The sequence below is a fragment of the Pristiophorus japonicus genome, chromosome 2 (assembly GCF_044704955.1).
Source record: "Pristiophorus japonicus isolate sPriJap1 chromosome 2, sPriJap1.hap1, whole genome shotgun sequence".
In the NCBI taxonomy this organism is placed as follows: Eukaryota; Metazoa; Chordata; class Chondrichthyes; family Pristiophoridae; genus Pristiophorus; species Pristiophorus japonicus.
The window spans coordinates 55,341,495-55,360,850 of NC_091978.1; the positions used below are offsets into that span (position 1 = coordinate 55,341,495).

Genomic DNA, 19,356 nt, shown 5'->3' on the forward strand with positions numbered 1-19,356 from the left:
GCATCCTCCTCACAGCTCGCACCGACACCAGCTGAGTGTCATCTGCAAACTTGGAGATATTATACTCAATTCCTTCCATCTAAATCATTGATTTATATTGTAAATAACTGGGGTCCCAGCACTGAGCGCTGCGGCACTCCACTAGTCACTGCCTGCCATTCTGAAAAGGACCCATTTATCCCTACTCTCTGCTTCCTGTCTGTCAACCAGTTCTCTATCCACGTCAGTATATTACCCCCAATACCATGTGCTTTAATTTTGCACAACAATCTCTTGTGTGGGACTTGTCAAAAGCCTTTTGAAAGTCCAAATACACCACATCCACTACCACTAGTTCTCCCTTGTCCACTCTACTAGTTACATCCTCAAAAAATTCCAGAAGATTTGTCAAGCATGATTTCCCTTTCATAAATCCATGCTGACTTGGATCGATCCTGTCAATGCTTTCCAAATGCGCTGCTATTTCATCTTTAATAATTGATTCCAACATTTTCCCCACTACTGATGTCAGGCTATCATTACCTGTTTTCTCTCTCCCTCCTTTTTTAAAAAGTGGTGTAACATTAGCTACCCTCCAATCCATAGGAACTGATCCAGAGTTGATAGACTGTTGGCAAATGATCACCAATGCATCCACTACTTCTAGGGCCACTTCCTTAAGTACTCTGGGATGCAGACTATCAGGCCCCGGGGATTTATCGGCCTTCAATCCCAGCAATTTCCCGAACACAATTTCCCGATTAATAAGGATTTCCTTCAGTTCCTCCTTCTCACTAGACCCTCGGTCCCCTAGTATTTCTGGAAGGTTAATTGTGTCTTCCTTCGTGACTGTTCAACTGGTCTGTCATTTCTTTGTTCCCCATTATAAATTCACCTGAATCTGACTGCAAAAGACCCACGTTCGTCTTCATTAATTTTTTTCTCTTCACATATCTATAGAAGCTTTTGCAGTCAGTTTTTATGTTCCCGGCAAGCTTCCTCTCATACTCTATTTTCCCCTCCTAATTAAACCCTTTGTCATCCTCTGCTGATTTCTAAATTTCTCCCAGTCCTCAGGTTTGCTGCTTTTTCTGGCCAATTTATATGCCTCTTCCTTGGATTTAACACTATCCTTAATTTCCTTTGTTAGCCATGGTTGAGCCACCTTCCCTGTTTTATTTTTACTCCAGACAGGGATGTACAATTGTTGAAGTTCATCCATGTGATCTTTAAATGTTTGTCATTGCTTATCCACCGTCAACCCTTTAAGTATCATTTGCCAGTCTATTCTAGCCAATTCACTTCTCATACCATCGAAGTTACCTTTCCTTAAGTTCAGGACCCTCGGCTCTGAATTAACTGTGCCACTCTCCATCTTAATAAAGAATTCTATTATGATTACTCTTCCCCAAGGGGCCTCGCACAACAAGATTGCTAATTATTCCTTTCTCATTACACATCACCCAGCCTAGGATGGCCAGCCCTCTAGTTGGTTCCTCGACATATTGGTCTAGAAAACCATCCCCAATACACTCCAAAAAATCCTCCTCCACCGTATTGCTACCAGTTTGGGTAGCCCAATCTATATGTAGATTAAAGTCGCCCATGATAACTGCTGTACCTTTATTGCACGCATCCCTAATTTCTTGTTTGATGCTGTCCCCAACCTCACTACTACTGTTTGGTGGTCTGAACAAACTCCCATTAGCATTTTCTGCCCTTTGGTATTCCGCAGCTCTACCCATACAGATTCCACATCATCCAAGCTCATGTCCTTCCTTACTATTGCATTAATTTCCTCTTTAACCAGCAACGCCATCCCGCCTCCTTTTTCTTTCTGATTATCCTTCCTAAATGTTGAATACCCCTGGACGTTGAGCTCCCAGCCTTGGTCACCCTGGGGCCATGTCTCCATGATGTCAATTATATCATATTCATTAATTGTTGCCTGTGCAGTTAATTCGTCCACCTTATTACGAATACACCTCACATTGAGGCACAGAGTCTTCAGGCTTGTCTTTTTAACACACTTTGCCCCTTTAGGATTTTGCTGTAATGTGGCCCTTTTTGATTTTTGCCTTGGGTTTCTCTGCCCTCCACTTTTACTTTTCTTCTTTCTATCTTTTGCTTCTGCCCCCATTCTACTTCCTTCTGTCTCCTTGCATAGGTTCCCATCCCCCTGCCATATTAGTTTAACCCCTCCCCAACAGCACTAGCAAACACGCCCCCGAGGACATTGGTTCCGGACCCCCCCAGGTGCAGACCGTCCGGTTCGTACTGGTCCCACCTCCCCCAGAACTGGTTCCAATGTCCCAGGAATTTGAATCCCTCCCTTCTGCACCACTCCCCAAGCCACGTATTCATCTGAGCTATCCTGCGATTCCTACTCTGACTAGCACATTGCACTGGTAGCAATCCTGAGATTTTAACCTTTGAGGTCCTACTTTTTAATTCCATAAATTCGCCTTGTAGGACCTCATCCCGTTTTTTACCTATATCGTTGGTACCTATATGCACCACAACAACTGGCTGATCACCCTTCCCCTCTAAAATGTCCTGCAACCGTTCCGAGACATCCTTCACCCTTGCATCAGGGAGGCAACATTCCATCCTGGAGTCTCGATTGCGGCCGCAGAAAGGTCCATCTATTCCCCTTACAATAGAATCCCCTACCACTATAGCTCTCCCACTCTTTTTCCTGCCTTCCTGTGCAGCAGAGCCACCCACGGTGCCATGGAGTTGGCTGCTGCTGCCCTCCCGCTGAGTCATCCCCCCAGTAGTACCCAAAATGGTGTATCTGTTTTGGAGAGGGATGACCGCAGGGGACCCCTGTACTACCTTCTGTTGGCTCTTCCTGTTGGTCTCCCATTCCCTGTCTGTGTAACCTTTACCTGCTGTAAGACCAACTCACTAAACGTGCTATTCACGGCATCCTCAGCATCTCGGATGCTCCAGAATGAATCTACCCACAGCTCCAGTGCCGCAATGCAGTCTGTCAGGAGCTGCAGCAGGATACGCTTCCCACAGATGTAGTCGTCAGGGACATTGGAAGCATCCCTGAGTTCCCACATAGCATCCTACTTAATCCATACTATACCTTTTACATAGCTGTTTGTTAGATCTCTTAATTTCCAATGAAATACGAACTCTGATTGTAGTTTTAATTTCTTTATTTTGGCAGACAGCAGTAACAAGTTCTTGGCTTTAAGCCAGGTCTTTGTCCTTCTGAGACCACATGGTCAAAATGGCTGTACTTATACCTGGATCAATTTAAAGAAAAGAACTCGTCTTCTTTGACCTTATTGGCTTAATTAATAGTCTTTTAACCTTTTAATTGGCTCGCTACCCAAGGGTCCTAAAATGTCAAGTTGATTATTGATTTAATGCAACATGCTACCACTCATGTAGCATCTCTGACTTGTTGTCTGTGAAATTTCACAGCCTGTCTAAATGCAGCCTGTTTGAATTCTGTATCACTGTTATATACTTCTTATAATGGGACACCCAAACTACACAAAAGTATTCTAACTATGGCCTAAGGTTTTGCATGAGTTCAACACTACCTTCTTGCTTTTGTATTCTATGCCTGTGATATAAAACAAAGAATTTTGCTTGTCTTGTTTATGGCCTTACCCACTTAGGCTTCCACCTTCGATTTTACCTTCTCTAAATTACTCGGTCTTGTACTTCTCTATTTAATTCTCTATACTATCTCCCAGTTTTCAGATGGTTCTTTTTCTCCTCTTGGTCTTTTTCCTTTCATCCATTCTTCTTTCAACATCCTATTCCCTCTCAGTATATGCCCAAACCAATTTATTAGCCTTTTGCTGATAGTCAAACTACATTCCTGTATCATTGCCAACACCTCCTCATTAAGTTTCTTGTCTATCCACTTTCTTTCTCCAAACCCACATCTTAAAACTCTCTCAAAGCCTCTTTCCTCCGCATCCATGTTTCAACACCATACAGTATCGCACTCCATATCAAACTCTTCACTAACCTTTTCTTCAGTTGTCCTGTCAATGTCCTCTTCTTTCTATTAAATGCACCATTTTCCATTGTAATCCTAGCTCTCACCTCCTCGACGCATCTGACATCTTCAATTATTATACTTCCCAGATATTTGTCTCACTTGATCCAACTCTTCCTCATTTATTAAAATGCTCACTCTTTCACCTGCATTCCTAGAAACCTTCACAACTTTGATCTTACTCACAATGATCTTCATGCCGCAATCCATTGCCGCAGCTTTCAGGCTGTCTACCAACAACTGTAATTTATCCATGGTACCTGCTACCAATTGATATCCGAATTCAGTATGAAAGACTTGCATTTATATAACGCCTTTCACAACCATCGGACATCTCAAAGCGCTTTGCAGCCAATGAAGTACTTTTGGAGTGTAGTCACTGATGTAATGTAGGAAAGTATGGCAGCAATATTCATTATTGTTCTCTCAGTTCCTAAAGCTAGATTGTTTATGTATCTATTCTAAAATCATAATGCTTAACTTATAATAGTTTTTAAGAGCAGATGTGATTGACAATTTTTAAATTTTATAAATTCTCTATTATGTGCAGCTTCAACACAAATCTCTGTAGAACCACTCACCACATCTTTCCAGCCTGGCAAAACTTCCTTTTACTCTGCCCTTTGCTTTCTGCCTTCCAACTATCCCTTTATTCATGTGGTCACATTCCTCCTAATTCCATGGGTCTTTGCCACAAGCCTCCTATGTAGTATGTATCAAATACTATTAAAAATGGATTATAATCACACCCACTACATTTCCTTCACCTATCTTCCCTTTTATTTCTTCTAAAAAGGCAGGTCATTTTACTGGCTCTCATTAACTCATATTTCATGCTTAGTAATTTCCCATATTATCGACTCTAGTAATTTAACAATACCTGAAGTAAAACCAACTGGTGTATAATTTTCTAGCTCATCTCAATCTCCTTTTATGAAGAGGGATGTATTGAACTCTAAAATCAGAAGGCTTAACTGTAACAATATTTTTAGGATAGATGAAATCCACATGTTTTTGAATGCTATATCTTCTCCGTTAAGAACTGCCCCACAACAGACATCTGCAGAACACTTGCCACATCTTTCCAGTCACGAAAATTGCTGTTGCCATCATTCTGTAGATAGTGATATCGTTGGATCGCTTTTGTTCTCCATTTATATAAATGATTTTAACATAGGTAGCAGAGGAATATTGATGGGTGCCGATGATAGCAGAGTATTGCCATATTCCAGTCCTCTAAAATAATATTCCTTTCCACAGAATTTAGAAAAATGATAGCTATAGAGTCTTTGCTATTTCATCTCTAATTTCTCTACATATAAACTATCAGAGCTCAGAGATTTGTCGACCTTAAAGTCTGAGTAATTTTTTTATTCTCTTTAAATAATAGACTCCACTAATTCTATTAAAGGGAATGTAATCACATGGAATGGCGATGACTACAGGAGAGAAAGCCAAGAGTGGAGGTAAATGGATGTTTTTTGGCATGTGGGTAGTACTCCAAGGATCTATGCTGAGATTTATTTGGTTTTGTATTCACATAAATTACTTTAAGATTGGCAATAGGAGAATTATATTGTTATTTGCTTAAATATATCAAGTTAGGGAGCATGAAAAACTATGAGGAAGAATGTAAAAGATTGTAGCAATATAGTTCAATGCAGAGAATTGAGATCAAACAGCTCCATTTGGGCTTAGGCACAATGGATCCCCTTCTATGATATAAACTCTATACTTTTATAGGGGAAAAAAAGTCATTATCAATATAGAGCCTGGACCGTAGAGGTTGTGACTACCCTCTGATAGACCTCAGCAGTTTATAACTTGCTACAATTATCTGGTTTTGTCTATTTTGACAGGGACAGGCTAGGTTAGCAGCTAACCATTGCAACCATGCTCCAGAGAATGGATTTCCTATAAGCTATATATCTAAATATTTTAAAAAGTAATGTCTACTGCAGCTCTATTATACAGACATCAAACATCCAATGTTACACTTCAAATTGACACATTTTGTTACAGATGCAAAATAATCTCAAAATTATAAGCAGTTACATGCATGATTGACTAAAGATTCCTTACATTAAATAATTTGGTTGGAAATAATCAACACAGTGAAAGCTCTATATTACCTCGATGTTACTTTTCGACCTTTCTTATAACTATGCAAATTGGCTTTTTAAAAAATAAAGTACAGCGTTTTACTTTCCGTCCCACTCTTTAGATCTCACCACATAATGATTTCACCAACCATGAGGGTGGGAAAGTGTTCTGGTTCCAAGCTGCTATCGATGCTACACATTTTTCTTCCCTTCTCTCTGGAAGGCAGTGATTCATGCTGGGCTATGATTCCAAGGACACTGGAAACCCTCTGGTATCTCATCCTAGTGGCCATTCTTTGCATATGAGCTTAGATACTGAACGTTGGCAGGCTGTTTGATGGTTTGAGGGTCCTCATCCACCATACACAAACTCACTTTCCAGCAGAGTCAACTGGATAATGATCAAGAGTGGGAAACCTGGCTAATTTTAATTCTTCCTGCTCTAATGCCAATTGTCCTGCCACTACTGCCACCTCAGCTGAGATTTGTTATCACAGGGCAAGGTCTGGGTGGCTGTATCCCTGACCAGCTGGTGTATTTAACGACTGAGCTAATATCATACCAATATTGTATTGAACTGGTTACTCAGAGGTGTACAAGTAGGTTGGGTGATTTTTTTTGCTGATTTTCTCCTTTTCTGTGGAGAGGGGGGAGAATCTCCCTCATAGCGATGCTCATGGTAATATGAAACACATTTCTAATGTTTCGCTGTTAATCTGGCCTGTTCCTTTAAGACATCAGCTAGTATCTTCTTCTAATGATTGTAATCAACATCCCAGAACATGTCATGCGGGGAAGTCAAGGAGGTCAAACTTCCACCCCCTTGTGACGATACTGAAAATAAAATGCAGTAAACAATGATGCAAGTGTAAACAGAATTTTCTAAGTTATTATTTAGAGATGGTTACTCAAAACAACAGTAACATCAATAACTTTAAAACATTTAAACAAACAGACCAAGTCAAGCAGGGTATAACTACACATTACAATTGTCAATAATAAAAATACTATCGACAGCTGTAACAAAACAGCCACAGGACACTAGTATCTCATTGAGCAGCTCATGCATCAAACACCACAAGAGGTCCTTTATTTTTTTCAAGCTCTCTCTCTCTCTTTGGAAGAAATTGACTCTTGCTGCAGTTTGGTTCCATAGGTGCTGGCAGCTCAGTTTCCTCATTCAAATGGCCGTTCCATATGTGAACCTAGACAGTGTTGACAGACAATTCAATCACAGGGGGTTTCATAGCCAAATTTATCCAATGTGAACAATTGCACCAGTGGGTGATACTGAGGATCAACAGTGTTAAGTCTTGCTGATTTTTGGCCCCTCCTTATCCAGGAACACTAAAGCTAACAGTTCTCAACTGTGAAGATGAAACCAGCTAATTCTGCATGTCAGGAATTGAATCTGGTTTGTATGTTTGGGTATCTTGACAGGTAGCACATTTACCCACTGAATCATTTAGGGAGATGTTTATGAGGGGATTAAGTGGTCTATGTGATGATGGAAAAGTAGGAAACGAGAGCTCAACATGCTTGTATTAACTGCAGTTCTGCCAAGGACCTTGGTGGAGCTTAAAAAAGGAAACATAGTACATGCAGCTATAAATTAATTACTTTTTGTCTAGCTTGTTTTCCTTGTGTAATCTGTTCACAAGTCCTTTTAGTAGTTAACTGAAGAGATTCATGAGTTGACACCAGTGTCCTTCCTATTCTCTTCCATTTTCCTGGCCCAGTATCATGTACCTGATTTTGGAGTGAGTATATTTGCAAATCAAAAATGGAAACTAACAGTTTAGGCTGGAAATTAAAAAAAAAGTGATTTCTGGAATAAAAAGTGAATGTGTTGGTGATACAGCGATTCATGAGTACTAAAAGTTGGAATGAGTTGATTAGCATTGGAGAGATGGGCATCTGTCATGAAGGACATGTATGTATGTTTTGGTATCTTGACAGGTAGCACATTTACCCATTGAACCATTTAGGTAAGATGTTCTCTTACAGATGCTGACTGATATGTTCTCCATTTCCACTATTTTTGATTTTTATTTTTGTTTAGAAATGATTTAGAGGCAGTATAGTCTCAATACTGGCCAATACCCAAGAATGTTTACAAAAAGAACTCTCAAGATGTGGATGACACTAGCCAGGCCTGCATTCGTTGTCCTTGAGCGGCTGCATTTGTCTTTTCTTTGTGGCAATTTAATACAACTGATTGGTTTGCTAGGCCACATAAGAGTTCAGTTAGGAGCCAACCATGTTGGTGTGGAATTGGAGTCACATAGAGGCCAGACTTGGTAAGACGGCAGGTTTCCCTCCTTAGAGGACATTCGTGAACCAGTTGGGTTTTTATGACAATCCTTACAACTTCACTGGAATTACAACAGCTTAATGGTCACTTTTACTCATCTCGTCCTTTAGCACTCATGGGTCATTGCAATTAAGGGGACCTATGAACAGATTACAAGACCAGTCCAAGGAAAACAAACCAGACACAAAAGTCATAAATTTATAGAAAGGATGTACATTATTTATCAGTTACGCACTGCCGAGTTATGTCCGCCGAAAGCCCATTTAGTTCATTAACAGAACTTTGCCCCCCACGCAATACACCACAGAACATGAGTTTTCCTGCATTTACACTCCCCCGCTCCCCCGGAATTTTCTCTAGATGGCGCTAATTCATATTAAGATACAGGTCCATGGGGACCATGTTAAGTCCATCTTTAGGAGAGAAAAGGAAAAAATAATTGGAGACTTTTGGAAAAGAAAAAGTGATTATGGTGCTCGTAGAATTTGTTAGAATAATGGATTCAAATATAGGACACAATATTAAAAGTGGAATTTAATTTCATTCTACAAATGAGGAGGACTCACCAGGCAGAACTAAACTAAATTAGAGGTATGTAGAAAAACATAGCACCATGAAGTCTTACTCAATTGTTGTTGAATAAACACCTTTAATTCACAGATCTACTGTTTACATGGGTGTAAAAACACAGAACACACAACAGGAAACAGTAGGATATGGAGCTTAAAACCACATATTATTAATTCCATGCACCATAATCTACATATGTACATTACTTCCAAAAGCCATACAACAGCTGTGCTGGTGAGACAATGTCACAAATCTGCTCACCTGCCTTCCACGGGCCTGTTTTCAATAGATTTAAAAGGATCATATACCTTTGTGGCAGGGGCATCCAAACTACAGCCCATGGACCATTTCAAACTCTCGAGTCCCAGCAATTCAGTCCATAAAGCGCAGGCAATTCTGTTCTATTTGCGCTTATCATTCATGCTTGCTGGTTGTCCTACCTGAATTTTGTGGGCTTGGAGGCATGGAAAGTGCTGTTCTTAGAGCGAATGCCACATTAGCAGACAAACCCTGTATCAGAATACCAAGAGCTCCCGCGGCTTGGTTTTGGGACCATTATTGTTTATGATTTATATAAATAACCTGGAGTCGAAAACCTGATGCAAAATGGTCAAATTTGAAAGTAGTATCAAGCCAAGAAGAATCAGAAATTGCAGAATGAGTTGAATAAAATATGTAAGTGGGCAAAACAATGGCAGATGAACTTTAGTGCAGACAAGTGCAATATGGAGACTGCACACAAGAAGAACTGGAGGGACAACAAGAGCAGGCCATTCAGCCCCTTGAGCCTGTTCCACCATTCAATTAGATCATGGCTGATCTGCATCTCAATTTCATTTACTTGCCTTGGCTTTATATCCTTTAATACCCTTACCTAACAAAAATCAATCAATCTCAATTTTGAAATTTTCAATTGACCTAATAAAATAGTTGACATGCATACTCCATGAAAAGTGCTTAAAAAGCTAAGGATAAAGCTGAGAGACACCTTAGAGTGTCAGTAGACACAACATAAAATCTGTCCAACCAATGGAGAGCAGCAATCAATGAAGCCAACAGAATGTTGAACTACATAGTCAAAACTGTAGAATATAAGTCAGGTGAAGGTATGGTCAAACTGTACAGTGCTCTGGTCAGACCGCACCTTGATTACAACGTCCAGTCTGGTCGGCGAGATGTAAGGAAGACATTTAAACACTCGAGGCATTGCAGAAAATAGCTGCAAAATTGATCCCCTGCGTCAAAGGTCTGAGTTATGAGGAAAGGCTAGGGTCACTTGAACTGGAAAGGAGACTTCTGAAAGGGGATCTTAAGTCTGTAAATTTACTTTCAATTTCCCTAACCTACCTTTACTTTAATTAATGAGATTAGGATACGAGGACGCAGATTCAAAGCTACAAAAGGTAGTACATTTAGGACTGATTCTCAGGCAATTCTTCTTCGCATAAAGAATAATCCCCCTAAATAATAGATTTCCAGATGATAAATTATTCCAAAGTATTTACAGCACAGAAACAGTCCATTCAGCCCAGTAGGTCCATGCCGTGTTTATGTACCACATGAGCCTCCTCTCACATTTCTTCATCTAACCCATCAATATATTCTTCTATTGCTTTCTCCCTCATATGCTTATCTCATCATCACAGTTCCTCGGAATCGAGGAAGACTTACTTCCACTCTTAGCATGAGGTCTTAGGTGGCTGTAAAATCCAAGACGAGAACCACAGTCTCTGTCACAGGTGGGCGGGGAGTCTGGTTTGCCGCACACTCCTTCCGCTGCCTGCACTTGATTTCTGCATGCTTTCGGAGACGAGACTCGAGGAGCTCAGCGCCCTCCCGGATGCACTTCCTCCACTTAGGACAGTCTTTGACCAGGGACTCCCAGGTTTCAGTGGGGATGTCGCACTTTATTAGAGAGGCTTTGAGGGTGTCCTTGCAACACTTCCGCTGCCCACCTTTGGCTTGTTTGCCGTGGACGAGTTCCGAGTAGAGCGCTTGCTTTGGGAGTCTCATGTCTGGCATGCGAACTATGTGGCCTGCCCAGCGGAGCTGATCAAGTGTAGTCAGTGCTTCAATGCTGGGGATATTGGCCTGGACGAGGACGCTAATGTTGGTGTGTCTGTCCTCCCAGGGGATTTGTCTTATCTAGCTTCCCCTTAAATGCATCTATGCTCTTCACTTCAAGCAGATATAGTGGTGGCAAAAACCTTCAAAACATTTAAGAAACAATTAAATGTGCAATGGGGACACTTTTGGAATTTTTCTAATGCATGAATTAAGATAAGCGAATGGCCTTCCTCATCCAGTATCCTGATATTCGTATGCTTGAGATAAATGCAAATTAATAGGACCATTAATTTAAACTGAAAATTTGTCTGTAAGGCTCTACGAAATACATAGTGTTTAAAGGTGAAAAACTTGGGACACTTACTATAAATACAGTATAAAGTATTTACATCCAGATGTATCACAATTTAAAAAAATGTTTTCCCCATCAATTTCCTTCCCTCCTTTCCTGGAGACTCTGACTTCTGCTGTGGTACAGTTCCATGGGTGATGGCACCCCTCCATCAATTCACCCAAATGACCATTCTTCATGTGTGAGGCTAGACAGGAGTATTAGCAAGCTATTTGACCACAGGGAACACGAGAGCCCAGTCTGATCGTGTCCAAACTTAATGTCCACTTATGCTAGGGATGACTGGATAGTGATCGGGAGCACTCTTATACTGCAGTCTAGTTTTATATTCTTTAAAACAAATTCACAACTGAAGAAATCTTACTAACTTAGGACTTTACCCAATATCTTACTTTTACCTAATGTGTGTTATGGAGGATGTGTTCGTAACTACAATACCATTGAGACACCAAGGTGTCTCTCAGCTTTATCCGTAGCTTTTGCCTAATGAAAAGAAAATAAAAGAATTCAAAACATTTCAAAGGCAATGATAAAACTTTAAAAAATACAAACAAAATGCAACAGACACCTTAAACTTATTCAGGACAAACTGTTTATAAAGCAATACAAAAAATACAAAAACCAAAAAAGTATTAAAAGACAAATACAAGCTGAAATTTCACATATTATGAAAATGTGAAGTTTCATTTGTAAATAGCTTCAGTGAAATGTCAGGGAGTGAACTCAAAACTGGGGTGTTTCAGCTGAGTTTCAGTCCGATTCCAATTCATTTGAAGCTTTGAGATGCTGAGGGAATGAGGGGAGCAAACTAATGAATGGCAGCAGAGTATTCAACCATGTAAGGCATCACAGCAGAACAGAGCCTGACCCTGTCCTCAACCAATATTCAAATATTTGTATTTTCTAGCAGGGTCACAAAATAGTGATCAGGAGCAAAACACATGGCTGATTTCCTCCTCTATATCCCAGGGACACTGATGCTAATTGTACCATCTCAACTACTGCCTTGATTGAGATCCATTAAGTCAGTACAAAAGAGAGATCAAACTTGGGATCTTTCTATTGTGTGCGGCTCAGTACACTAAGCCTTTGGGGAAGCCCACCGAAAGTAGGATTTAGTAGCATCTGTGTGATTTACAACATTGTCATGTGAAAAGAGCCCCAAGGTTTAATGACATGCAATTAATTTAAATTTGATGGCTTTATTAAAATATCAGGGTGATGCCATTATTCACCCACATGTGAACAGATATGTTTGCAGCATGTTCATTTGTATCATAAGAGAGGAAGTCCCTTATGAAACATGGATTCAAAAAAATATCAAGTGTTGCATCAATGAATGTTACTGGAGTAGTAGGGTGTAATTTGGGTTCTCTCCTATCGTAATCCACGATGCAAAGGGAAATTGCTGAGCGGAGGCCAATCACTTCTTCACTGGGGTGGGGAGGAAATTCTAAGAAGCTACTAATATTTGAGTCCTTGTGGCTAACTCTGTGACTGGCAGCGGCCAGAGCTAGAGCACCTGTTCATCTGACAGTAGGTCATTTGTGGCAAAAAACAAAAGCTGTTTTTGTGAATCCAACTCCTCTCTCAGTTCTAAATTATTGACGTAAAAATCTGTTGTCTGTTAACCATCTCCTCCCTTTATTTTATATGGTGGCAGGAAGGGAGAAGGTCCAAAGAATAGTAATTATTATAATTATTAAAAATCTCAACCATTTCCCTCTACTTTGTTTTGCATCCCATTGTAATTTTTTTCCCAAAAAACTCTTCCCCTTTGGGGCCATATTGCATTGCTGGATGAGAGGACAGTCAGACAACTTGCTTTGACAACTTAGTCAATGTACCTCCGGACCCATCTGCTGGAAAAGGGCATGGTTGTTAAGTGACACACTGATTTTCTCTCCTTTCTCGCAAACACTTCCCTCCACCGCATGCCACAACTAGGAACTTGACTTGTGGTCTGGAGGGCAGTGGGGTAATCATCCAATTTAATATCAGGGCACATTGAAGCAGCATTGCGATATACTGGCTGATTAACTCTGGCTAAGCTGTTTTCAAATTTATCACACTGTAAATAACTTGAAACATACACAAGGATTTGGGCTAAAGCTTAGAGACTGTGGATTGCGATGACTTGAAACAATGTGAGAATAAGAGGAATACTGTCAAATCTAGACTGTTTCTTTGATATGCTTGAGGTGAATTTAGTATACAGATAGTTTTGTGACCTCTTATAAATAAAACTGTACAACAAACAGAGAGAAAATAAAATCACGCAAACAAGAAGGTTGAAATCTAAAAACTTTTTCCAATTCAGCAGCATGCTAGTTCTGCACCAGCAAAGCTTTCCCCACCAGGAGATAATAAGCTCCCACCAGGATTCTGGATGAAATACAAACAACATGAAATTTCAGTTGAATTAAGCGGTTACTCCTGTCACATTCTATCGAACTGTTCAGCAGCCGCTGGGAGCCTGGGTTAGAGGACTAGCAACATGTTCGCTGCAGGCATTGTCGACAGTGCATTCATACTGGGGGCACCTAGAGTTGCAGGACTATTTAGAAATATATAAAAAATTCAACACACCACACTCTAGATTTAAATTGACAAAATATTCTGAAGTGTGCTAGAAAATGGTGAGATAAAAATAGTACAGGTACTTGCATTTGTATGAAAGAGAACTCATGTTTGACAAATTGATTAGAGTTTTTTTGAGGATGTAACTAGCAGGGTAGATAAAGGGGAACCAGTGGACGTAGTATATTTGGATTTCCAAATGGCATTTGATTAGATGCCACATAAAAGGTTGTTATACAAGAGAAGGGCACATGGGGCTGGGGGTAATATATTAGTATGGATAGAGGATTGGTTAACAGACAGAAAACAGAGAGTAGGGATTTTCAGATTGGCAGGCTGTAACTAGACTGGTGCCGCGAGGAGTACATGGGCCTCAGCTATTTACAACCTATATTAATGACTTAGATGAAGGGACCGAGTGCAATGTATCCAAGTTGCTGATGTTACAAAGCTAGGTGGGAAAGTAAGCTGTGAGGAGGACGCAAAGAGCCTGCAAACGGATTATAGACAAGTTAAATGAGTGGGCAATAAGATAGCAGATGGAGTATAATGTGGGAAAATGTAAGGTTATTCACTTTGGTAGGAAGAATAGAAATGCAGAATTTTTTTTAAAAGGCAAGAAACTATTAAATCTGGATGTTCAGAGAGGTTAAGATGTCCTTGTACAAGAAGCAGAGAGTGTGGCATGCAGGTACAGCAAACAGTTAGGAAGGCAAATGGCATGTTGGCCTTTACTGCTAGAGGGTTGGAGTACAAGAGTAAGGAAGTCTTGCTACAATTGTACAGGACCTTGGTGAGACTAGTCCTGGATTACTGTGCACAGTTTTGATCTCGATATCTAAGGAAGGATATACTTGTTTTTGAGGCGTTGCAATGAAGATTCACTAGATTGATTCCTGGGATGAGAGGGTTGTCCTATGAGAAGTGATTGAGTAGATTGGGCCTGTGCTTTTTGGAGTTTAGAAGAATGAGAGGTGACCTCATTGAAAAATACAAGATTCTGAAGGGGATTGACCGGGTGGATGCTGAGAGATTGTTTCCCCTGGCTGGAGAGTCTAGAACTAGAAGTCATAGTATCAGGATAAGGGGTCAGCCTTTTAAGACTGAGATGAGGAGGAATTTCTTCACTCAAAGGGTTGCGAATCTGGAATTCTCTGCACCAGAGGGCTGTGGATGCTCAGATGTTGAGTATATTCAAAGCGGAGATAGATAGATTTTTGGACTTTAGAGGATTCAGGAGATATGGGGATAGGGAAGGAAAGTGGAGTTGAGGTTGAAGATCTGCCATGATCTTATTGAATAGCGGAGCAGGCTCGAGGGGCTGTATGTCCTATTTCTGCTCCTAATTCTAATTCTTATGTCCTTAATTATCACCATAGGACATCTTTCAAATGTCACAAAACACTTTGCATACAACTAATTACTTAGAAATGTGAACTGACTGTTTTATGTAGTCAAGTACAGCAGTCATTTTACACACAGCAAATGCTATAAATGGCAATGAGATGTATGACTAGGTAATGTGTTTTTGTTTGGTTGGTTGAGAGAAAGTTAGCTAGGACTCTGGGTGAACATCCTGCTCTTCTTTGCATAGTGCCTGGGACTTTTAAGCACTTTGGGACTGTGAGCCATGAGTGACTATATAAATTCAAGTGTTTTACGTTGCTTTCATTACATTACTCATATTCTCTCACATTGAGACTTTTTTTGGTCAGTGCACACTTACTTAAGCCATGATAGTGCTTTTTTTTTGCTACAAGTTAGGGACAAATTGTATAATTTTGCAATAGAGCCCACTCTTACAACATCAATTTAGTTATCTTTTTGTCTTTGATTTTTTTCTTGCTTTCCCCCCCCTCCCCCTCTTCTCCTAAAGGTTCTGACTCAACTGCTGGATATAGTTCCATTGGCACCAGCCATCCTCCACTATCTTAACCAAATGGTCATTCCCCCATGTGTGAGTTTAGAAAGTTAGCATTGTAGGCTATTTCATCACGGGGGCAACAAACCTCAGCACAATCCTGCCCTTCAACATCCACACACTTTTCAGCCAAGAGTCACTGGATAATGATCAGGAGCAAGTATCCCGGATGATTTCTCCCCTCCCTAGTTTAAGACCAATCATAGTGCCCCATCATTGCTCTGGCTGAGATCAGCTGACTCAATATAGAGGGTTCGAACCTATGGTCTTTACGTGAGCAGCTACATTTATCCACTCAGTAAGAATATGCCGAGATGTTAGTTGGATGTCCATTGGTTTTTACTGCAGGACAGAGCTAGCTGTGTATGCCTGATGTGTTAATGTGATATCATGTTACACTTGTTCAATCATGAGCTGTGAAACTATCATATGGTATTTGGTTTGAAGTTATTTTTAAGCTAAATAGCAAAACATCTGGATTAGAAATGTAATTACATTTAAAGTGTTGACATCAATAATGGATAAATCCCACAGTAGGTTATAACACAGTATAGGCAGCTGGATTGAATGGTAGTCTTGCTCAATTTAAATAGCCTGTACTTAGTTCCAAACTACTGTGCAGGTGTGCCCATCACTACTCGATTAAGTTGTGTAGTTGGGCTTTACTGCATGTAATGTATTTCCTATGACTCCAGTTGTTGCCACTAGGCCTTTATTTTTCAAAATTTCTGCTAGTTTGTAACAACAATAAAGTCCACACCCGAAAATATGCTAGGCCTGAAAACTGAAACACATGAAACATCTCCTAAGCTCTCTCTGTATAAGTTTCACAATTTATAGGGGCTTACTATTCTTACAGGGGGGAAAAAAGTGACAGCAGCCCAAACAATTAAATTTGTAAGTAGGCTGCGTGCAGAGCTAACTGCATCACTCTGCTACTATTGTAATGTGAAACTGGTTTTCCCTTAGACCGGCTGATTTGTGGAGTTGTACCATTCCACATATGCGCTGACTTAGCCGTAACATTTTGACCATTGCGCACATCATGATGTTGTGTCACGACATCACAAGAGAATAGCGGCGTGTGTGTTTGAAGATATCACAATGGCACCAAGGAGCATTGCCACCAGTGAATAACATGTTTTCTGGCCCCATGAAGACCCAAAAAATGGGTCTCTATCCAGCTCCCAATGATATAAAATCTAGGAGGTTTAGTTTGACGTTATCACTGGCTATGTTGGTGGCCAAAAAACAAATAAAAGCAGCTCAGATGAGCACAGTGATCTATAACCACAGGACGGAGGAGAATTAATAGTAATCTAATGGAGAGAATTGCTGGTCAATATTGGATGGCATGACTTCTTACTGATGGCTACTTGATTGTTTTGGAAGAGCTCTATGGGTAAGAGTGAGAACTTGCATTTATATTGCAATGTATAATAAGTTCTTAGAACACCTTTAACTTATTCATGTATAATGAATAATTTGGAAGTGCTTCAATGTAGGCTAATTAAGCAGCCATTTTACACAAAACCATGTCTCACAAGCAACAATGACATAAATGGCCAGTTAATTATTTTTTGGGTGGTGTTAGATTATTGATCAGAACATTGGGAGAACTCCCTGCTATTCTTCAAATAGTGCCATGGAATCTAACTTAATAGGCAGACAGGACCTCGGTCTAATGTCACAATTAAAGCAGCCAAAATTCCCACCTCAGTTTTGTTTGAGACAAATGTTTTAGTGCATAATTTCTATAATGAAGTTAAATGGGCAGAGAAACTCCTCCCTCTGGTTCTAAACATTACTCTATGCCACTGGTGGCAGCTGAATGCAAACAGATTGTAATGAAGCTAAAGCCAGTCTCGGTTTCCCATGCCACTAGATACTGCGGCAAATACTGCAGATTTGTCTAAAATTTGCTAATACTGCCTAAGAGAGAACCCGAACCTTACCTACGAACTGGAGTCAGTTACAGTAGAACCATTCTGGGAACCAATGCAAAACTGGGACCTTCCTGGTTTATACAGCTCCATACAACAATCCAGGGAGGAGCATTTATCCACTTAGTCATCAAATGAGATCAAGCTTTTATTTTAATCTAAATTCTTCAATTAAGAATACATTTCTGAAATCTGACTGGGATATACTTATCAAATGACATTCTAATTTTATACCATGCTCATGATTGTGCACATAATAAATATGGCATTTCAAAATGTAATAAAGAACTTTAAAAAGTGTTAATTGACGGCATCATCACTGGTTTGGTACAGTCAGAATATGAGCTGGACAATACCTCCATTGCACATCATTCGTCCAGAGCCGGCATCATTGTCACCAAATATACAACTTCATTTCTTAAAGCTTTTATTATAATAACTATAAAAAACACACTCCTACCTCGGTCTCAGTTCTTACCTACAAGGAACTTTCCTGGATCAGGAATGATTGCAATTCTAAAACATTTTAATTAAATATTATAATCCACAATTATATTGGTATTCTGAATATACTTAGGAAAAGTGAGTGTTGTATTTTATGGGATGTTTCTCTCTTTAGAGGTGCACCCCACCTATGTTTACTGTACCATTTGCACAGGGGTCTATCACCCTCAGCCCAGGGTGGGCAAAGTGATTCACTACTGACTAATCAAGAGTATTCAGTGAAAAATTAGGCAATTACAATTATTCCCTTCCAGGCATCTGAAACTGTGCTTTGGTCTGTGACTTGACAACTTTCAATATACACTGCATCCTCAATTCCCTTCTCCCTGTCCAAAAAAAGAACTGCCTAACATAGGTGCAGAGCATGTGAAACTTGGATGAAAGTTTCTTGTACTCCCCCCGCCACCCCCCCCCCCCCCACCCCACCACCAATCATCCCAAGGAACAGGTGCTCAGCCAGAGTCCATTGTGAAGAGCTGGACTTGCTGTGGGTTCCAATACAGCTCGGCTGTGGAGTTATAAGCCAATGACCAAATGTATGGAACAAAAAATTCCTCTGGTTGCTCCTCTTCAACATACTTGAACTTCAGTTCTGGAAACTTCTGTGGTGAAAGAAAGAGAAAAACAAATATGAGTAACTGCACACTCAACTTTTTGTTAGGCTCTTCCGCCAGCCAACCATCTTGAAGCCATCCCTCTTTATGAAGGCCTGCCCAGTCTGCACTTTCTTTCCTCAGACAGCCCAACGAGACCAAAAAGCTGAGCGGTTATAGACATTGATGTGCTATGCCAGCAAGAGCCACGGCTGACATCTTCAAACCAGACAGTCCTTATCTGTATGCTCTGTACCTCACCACAGGATGCACTCATTCACAGAGCTACCAGTACACTGGATTTGGTGCACTGTTTTTATTGCAATCTGTAGTGTAGTAAAGTAAGTCAACAGATCCATATGTTATTCAAGTTGAGAAAGAGGATGGAGATAAATTCTGTC

The 19,356-nt window shown here is 40.3% G+C and overlaps 1 protein-coding gene across 3 annotated transcripts in view; it reads right to left on the minus strand.

Annotated features, from left to right (window-relative positions):
- Nucleotides 1-18,789: 18,789 nt before the first annotated feature.
- Nucleotides 18,790-19,356, minus strand: part of dym (dymeclin) — a 669,399-nt gene continuing 668,832 nt past the window's right edge. For all 3 annotated transcript variants that reach the window (XM_070867483.1, XM_070867484.1, XM_070867482.1), the window contains one exon: nt 18,790-18,964. In XM_070867483.1, coding sequence (XP_070723584.1) covers nt 18,815-18,964 — 150 coding nt within the window. In that variant the 3' untranslated portion in view covers nt 18,790-18,814. The remainder of the gene's footprint in view (nt 18,965-19,356) is intronic.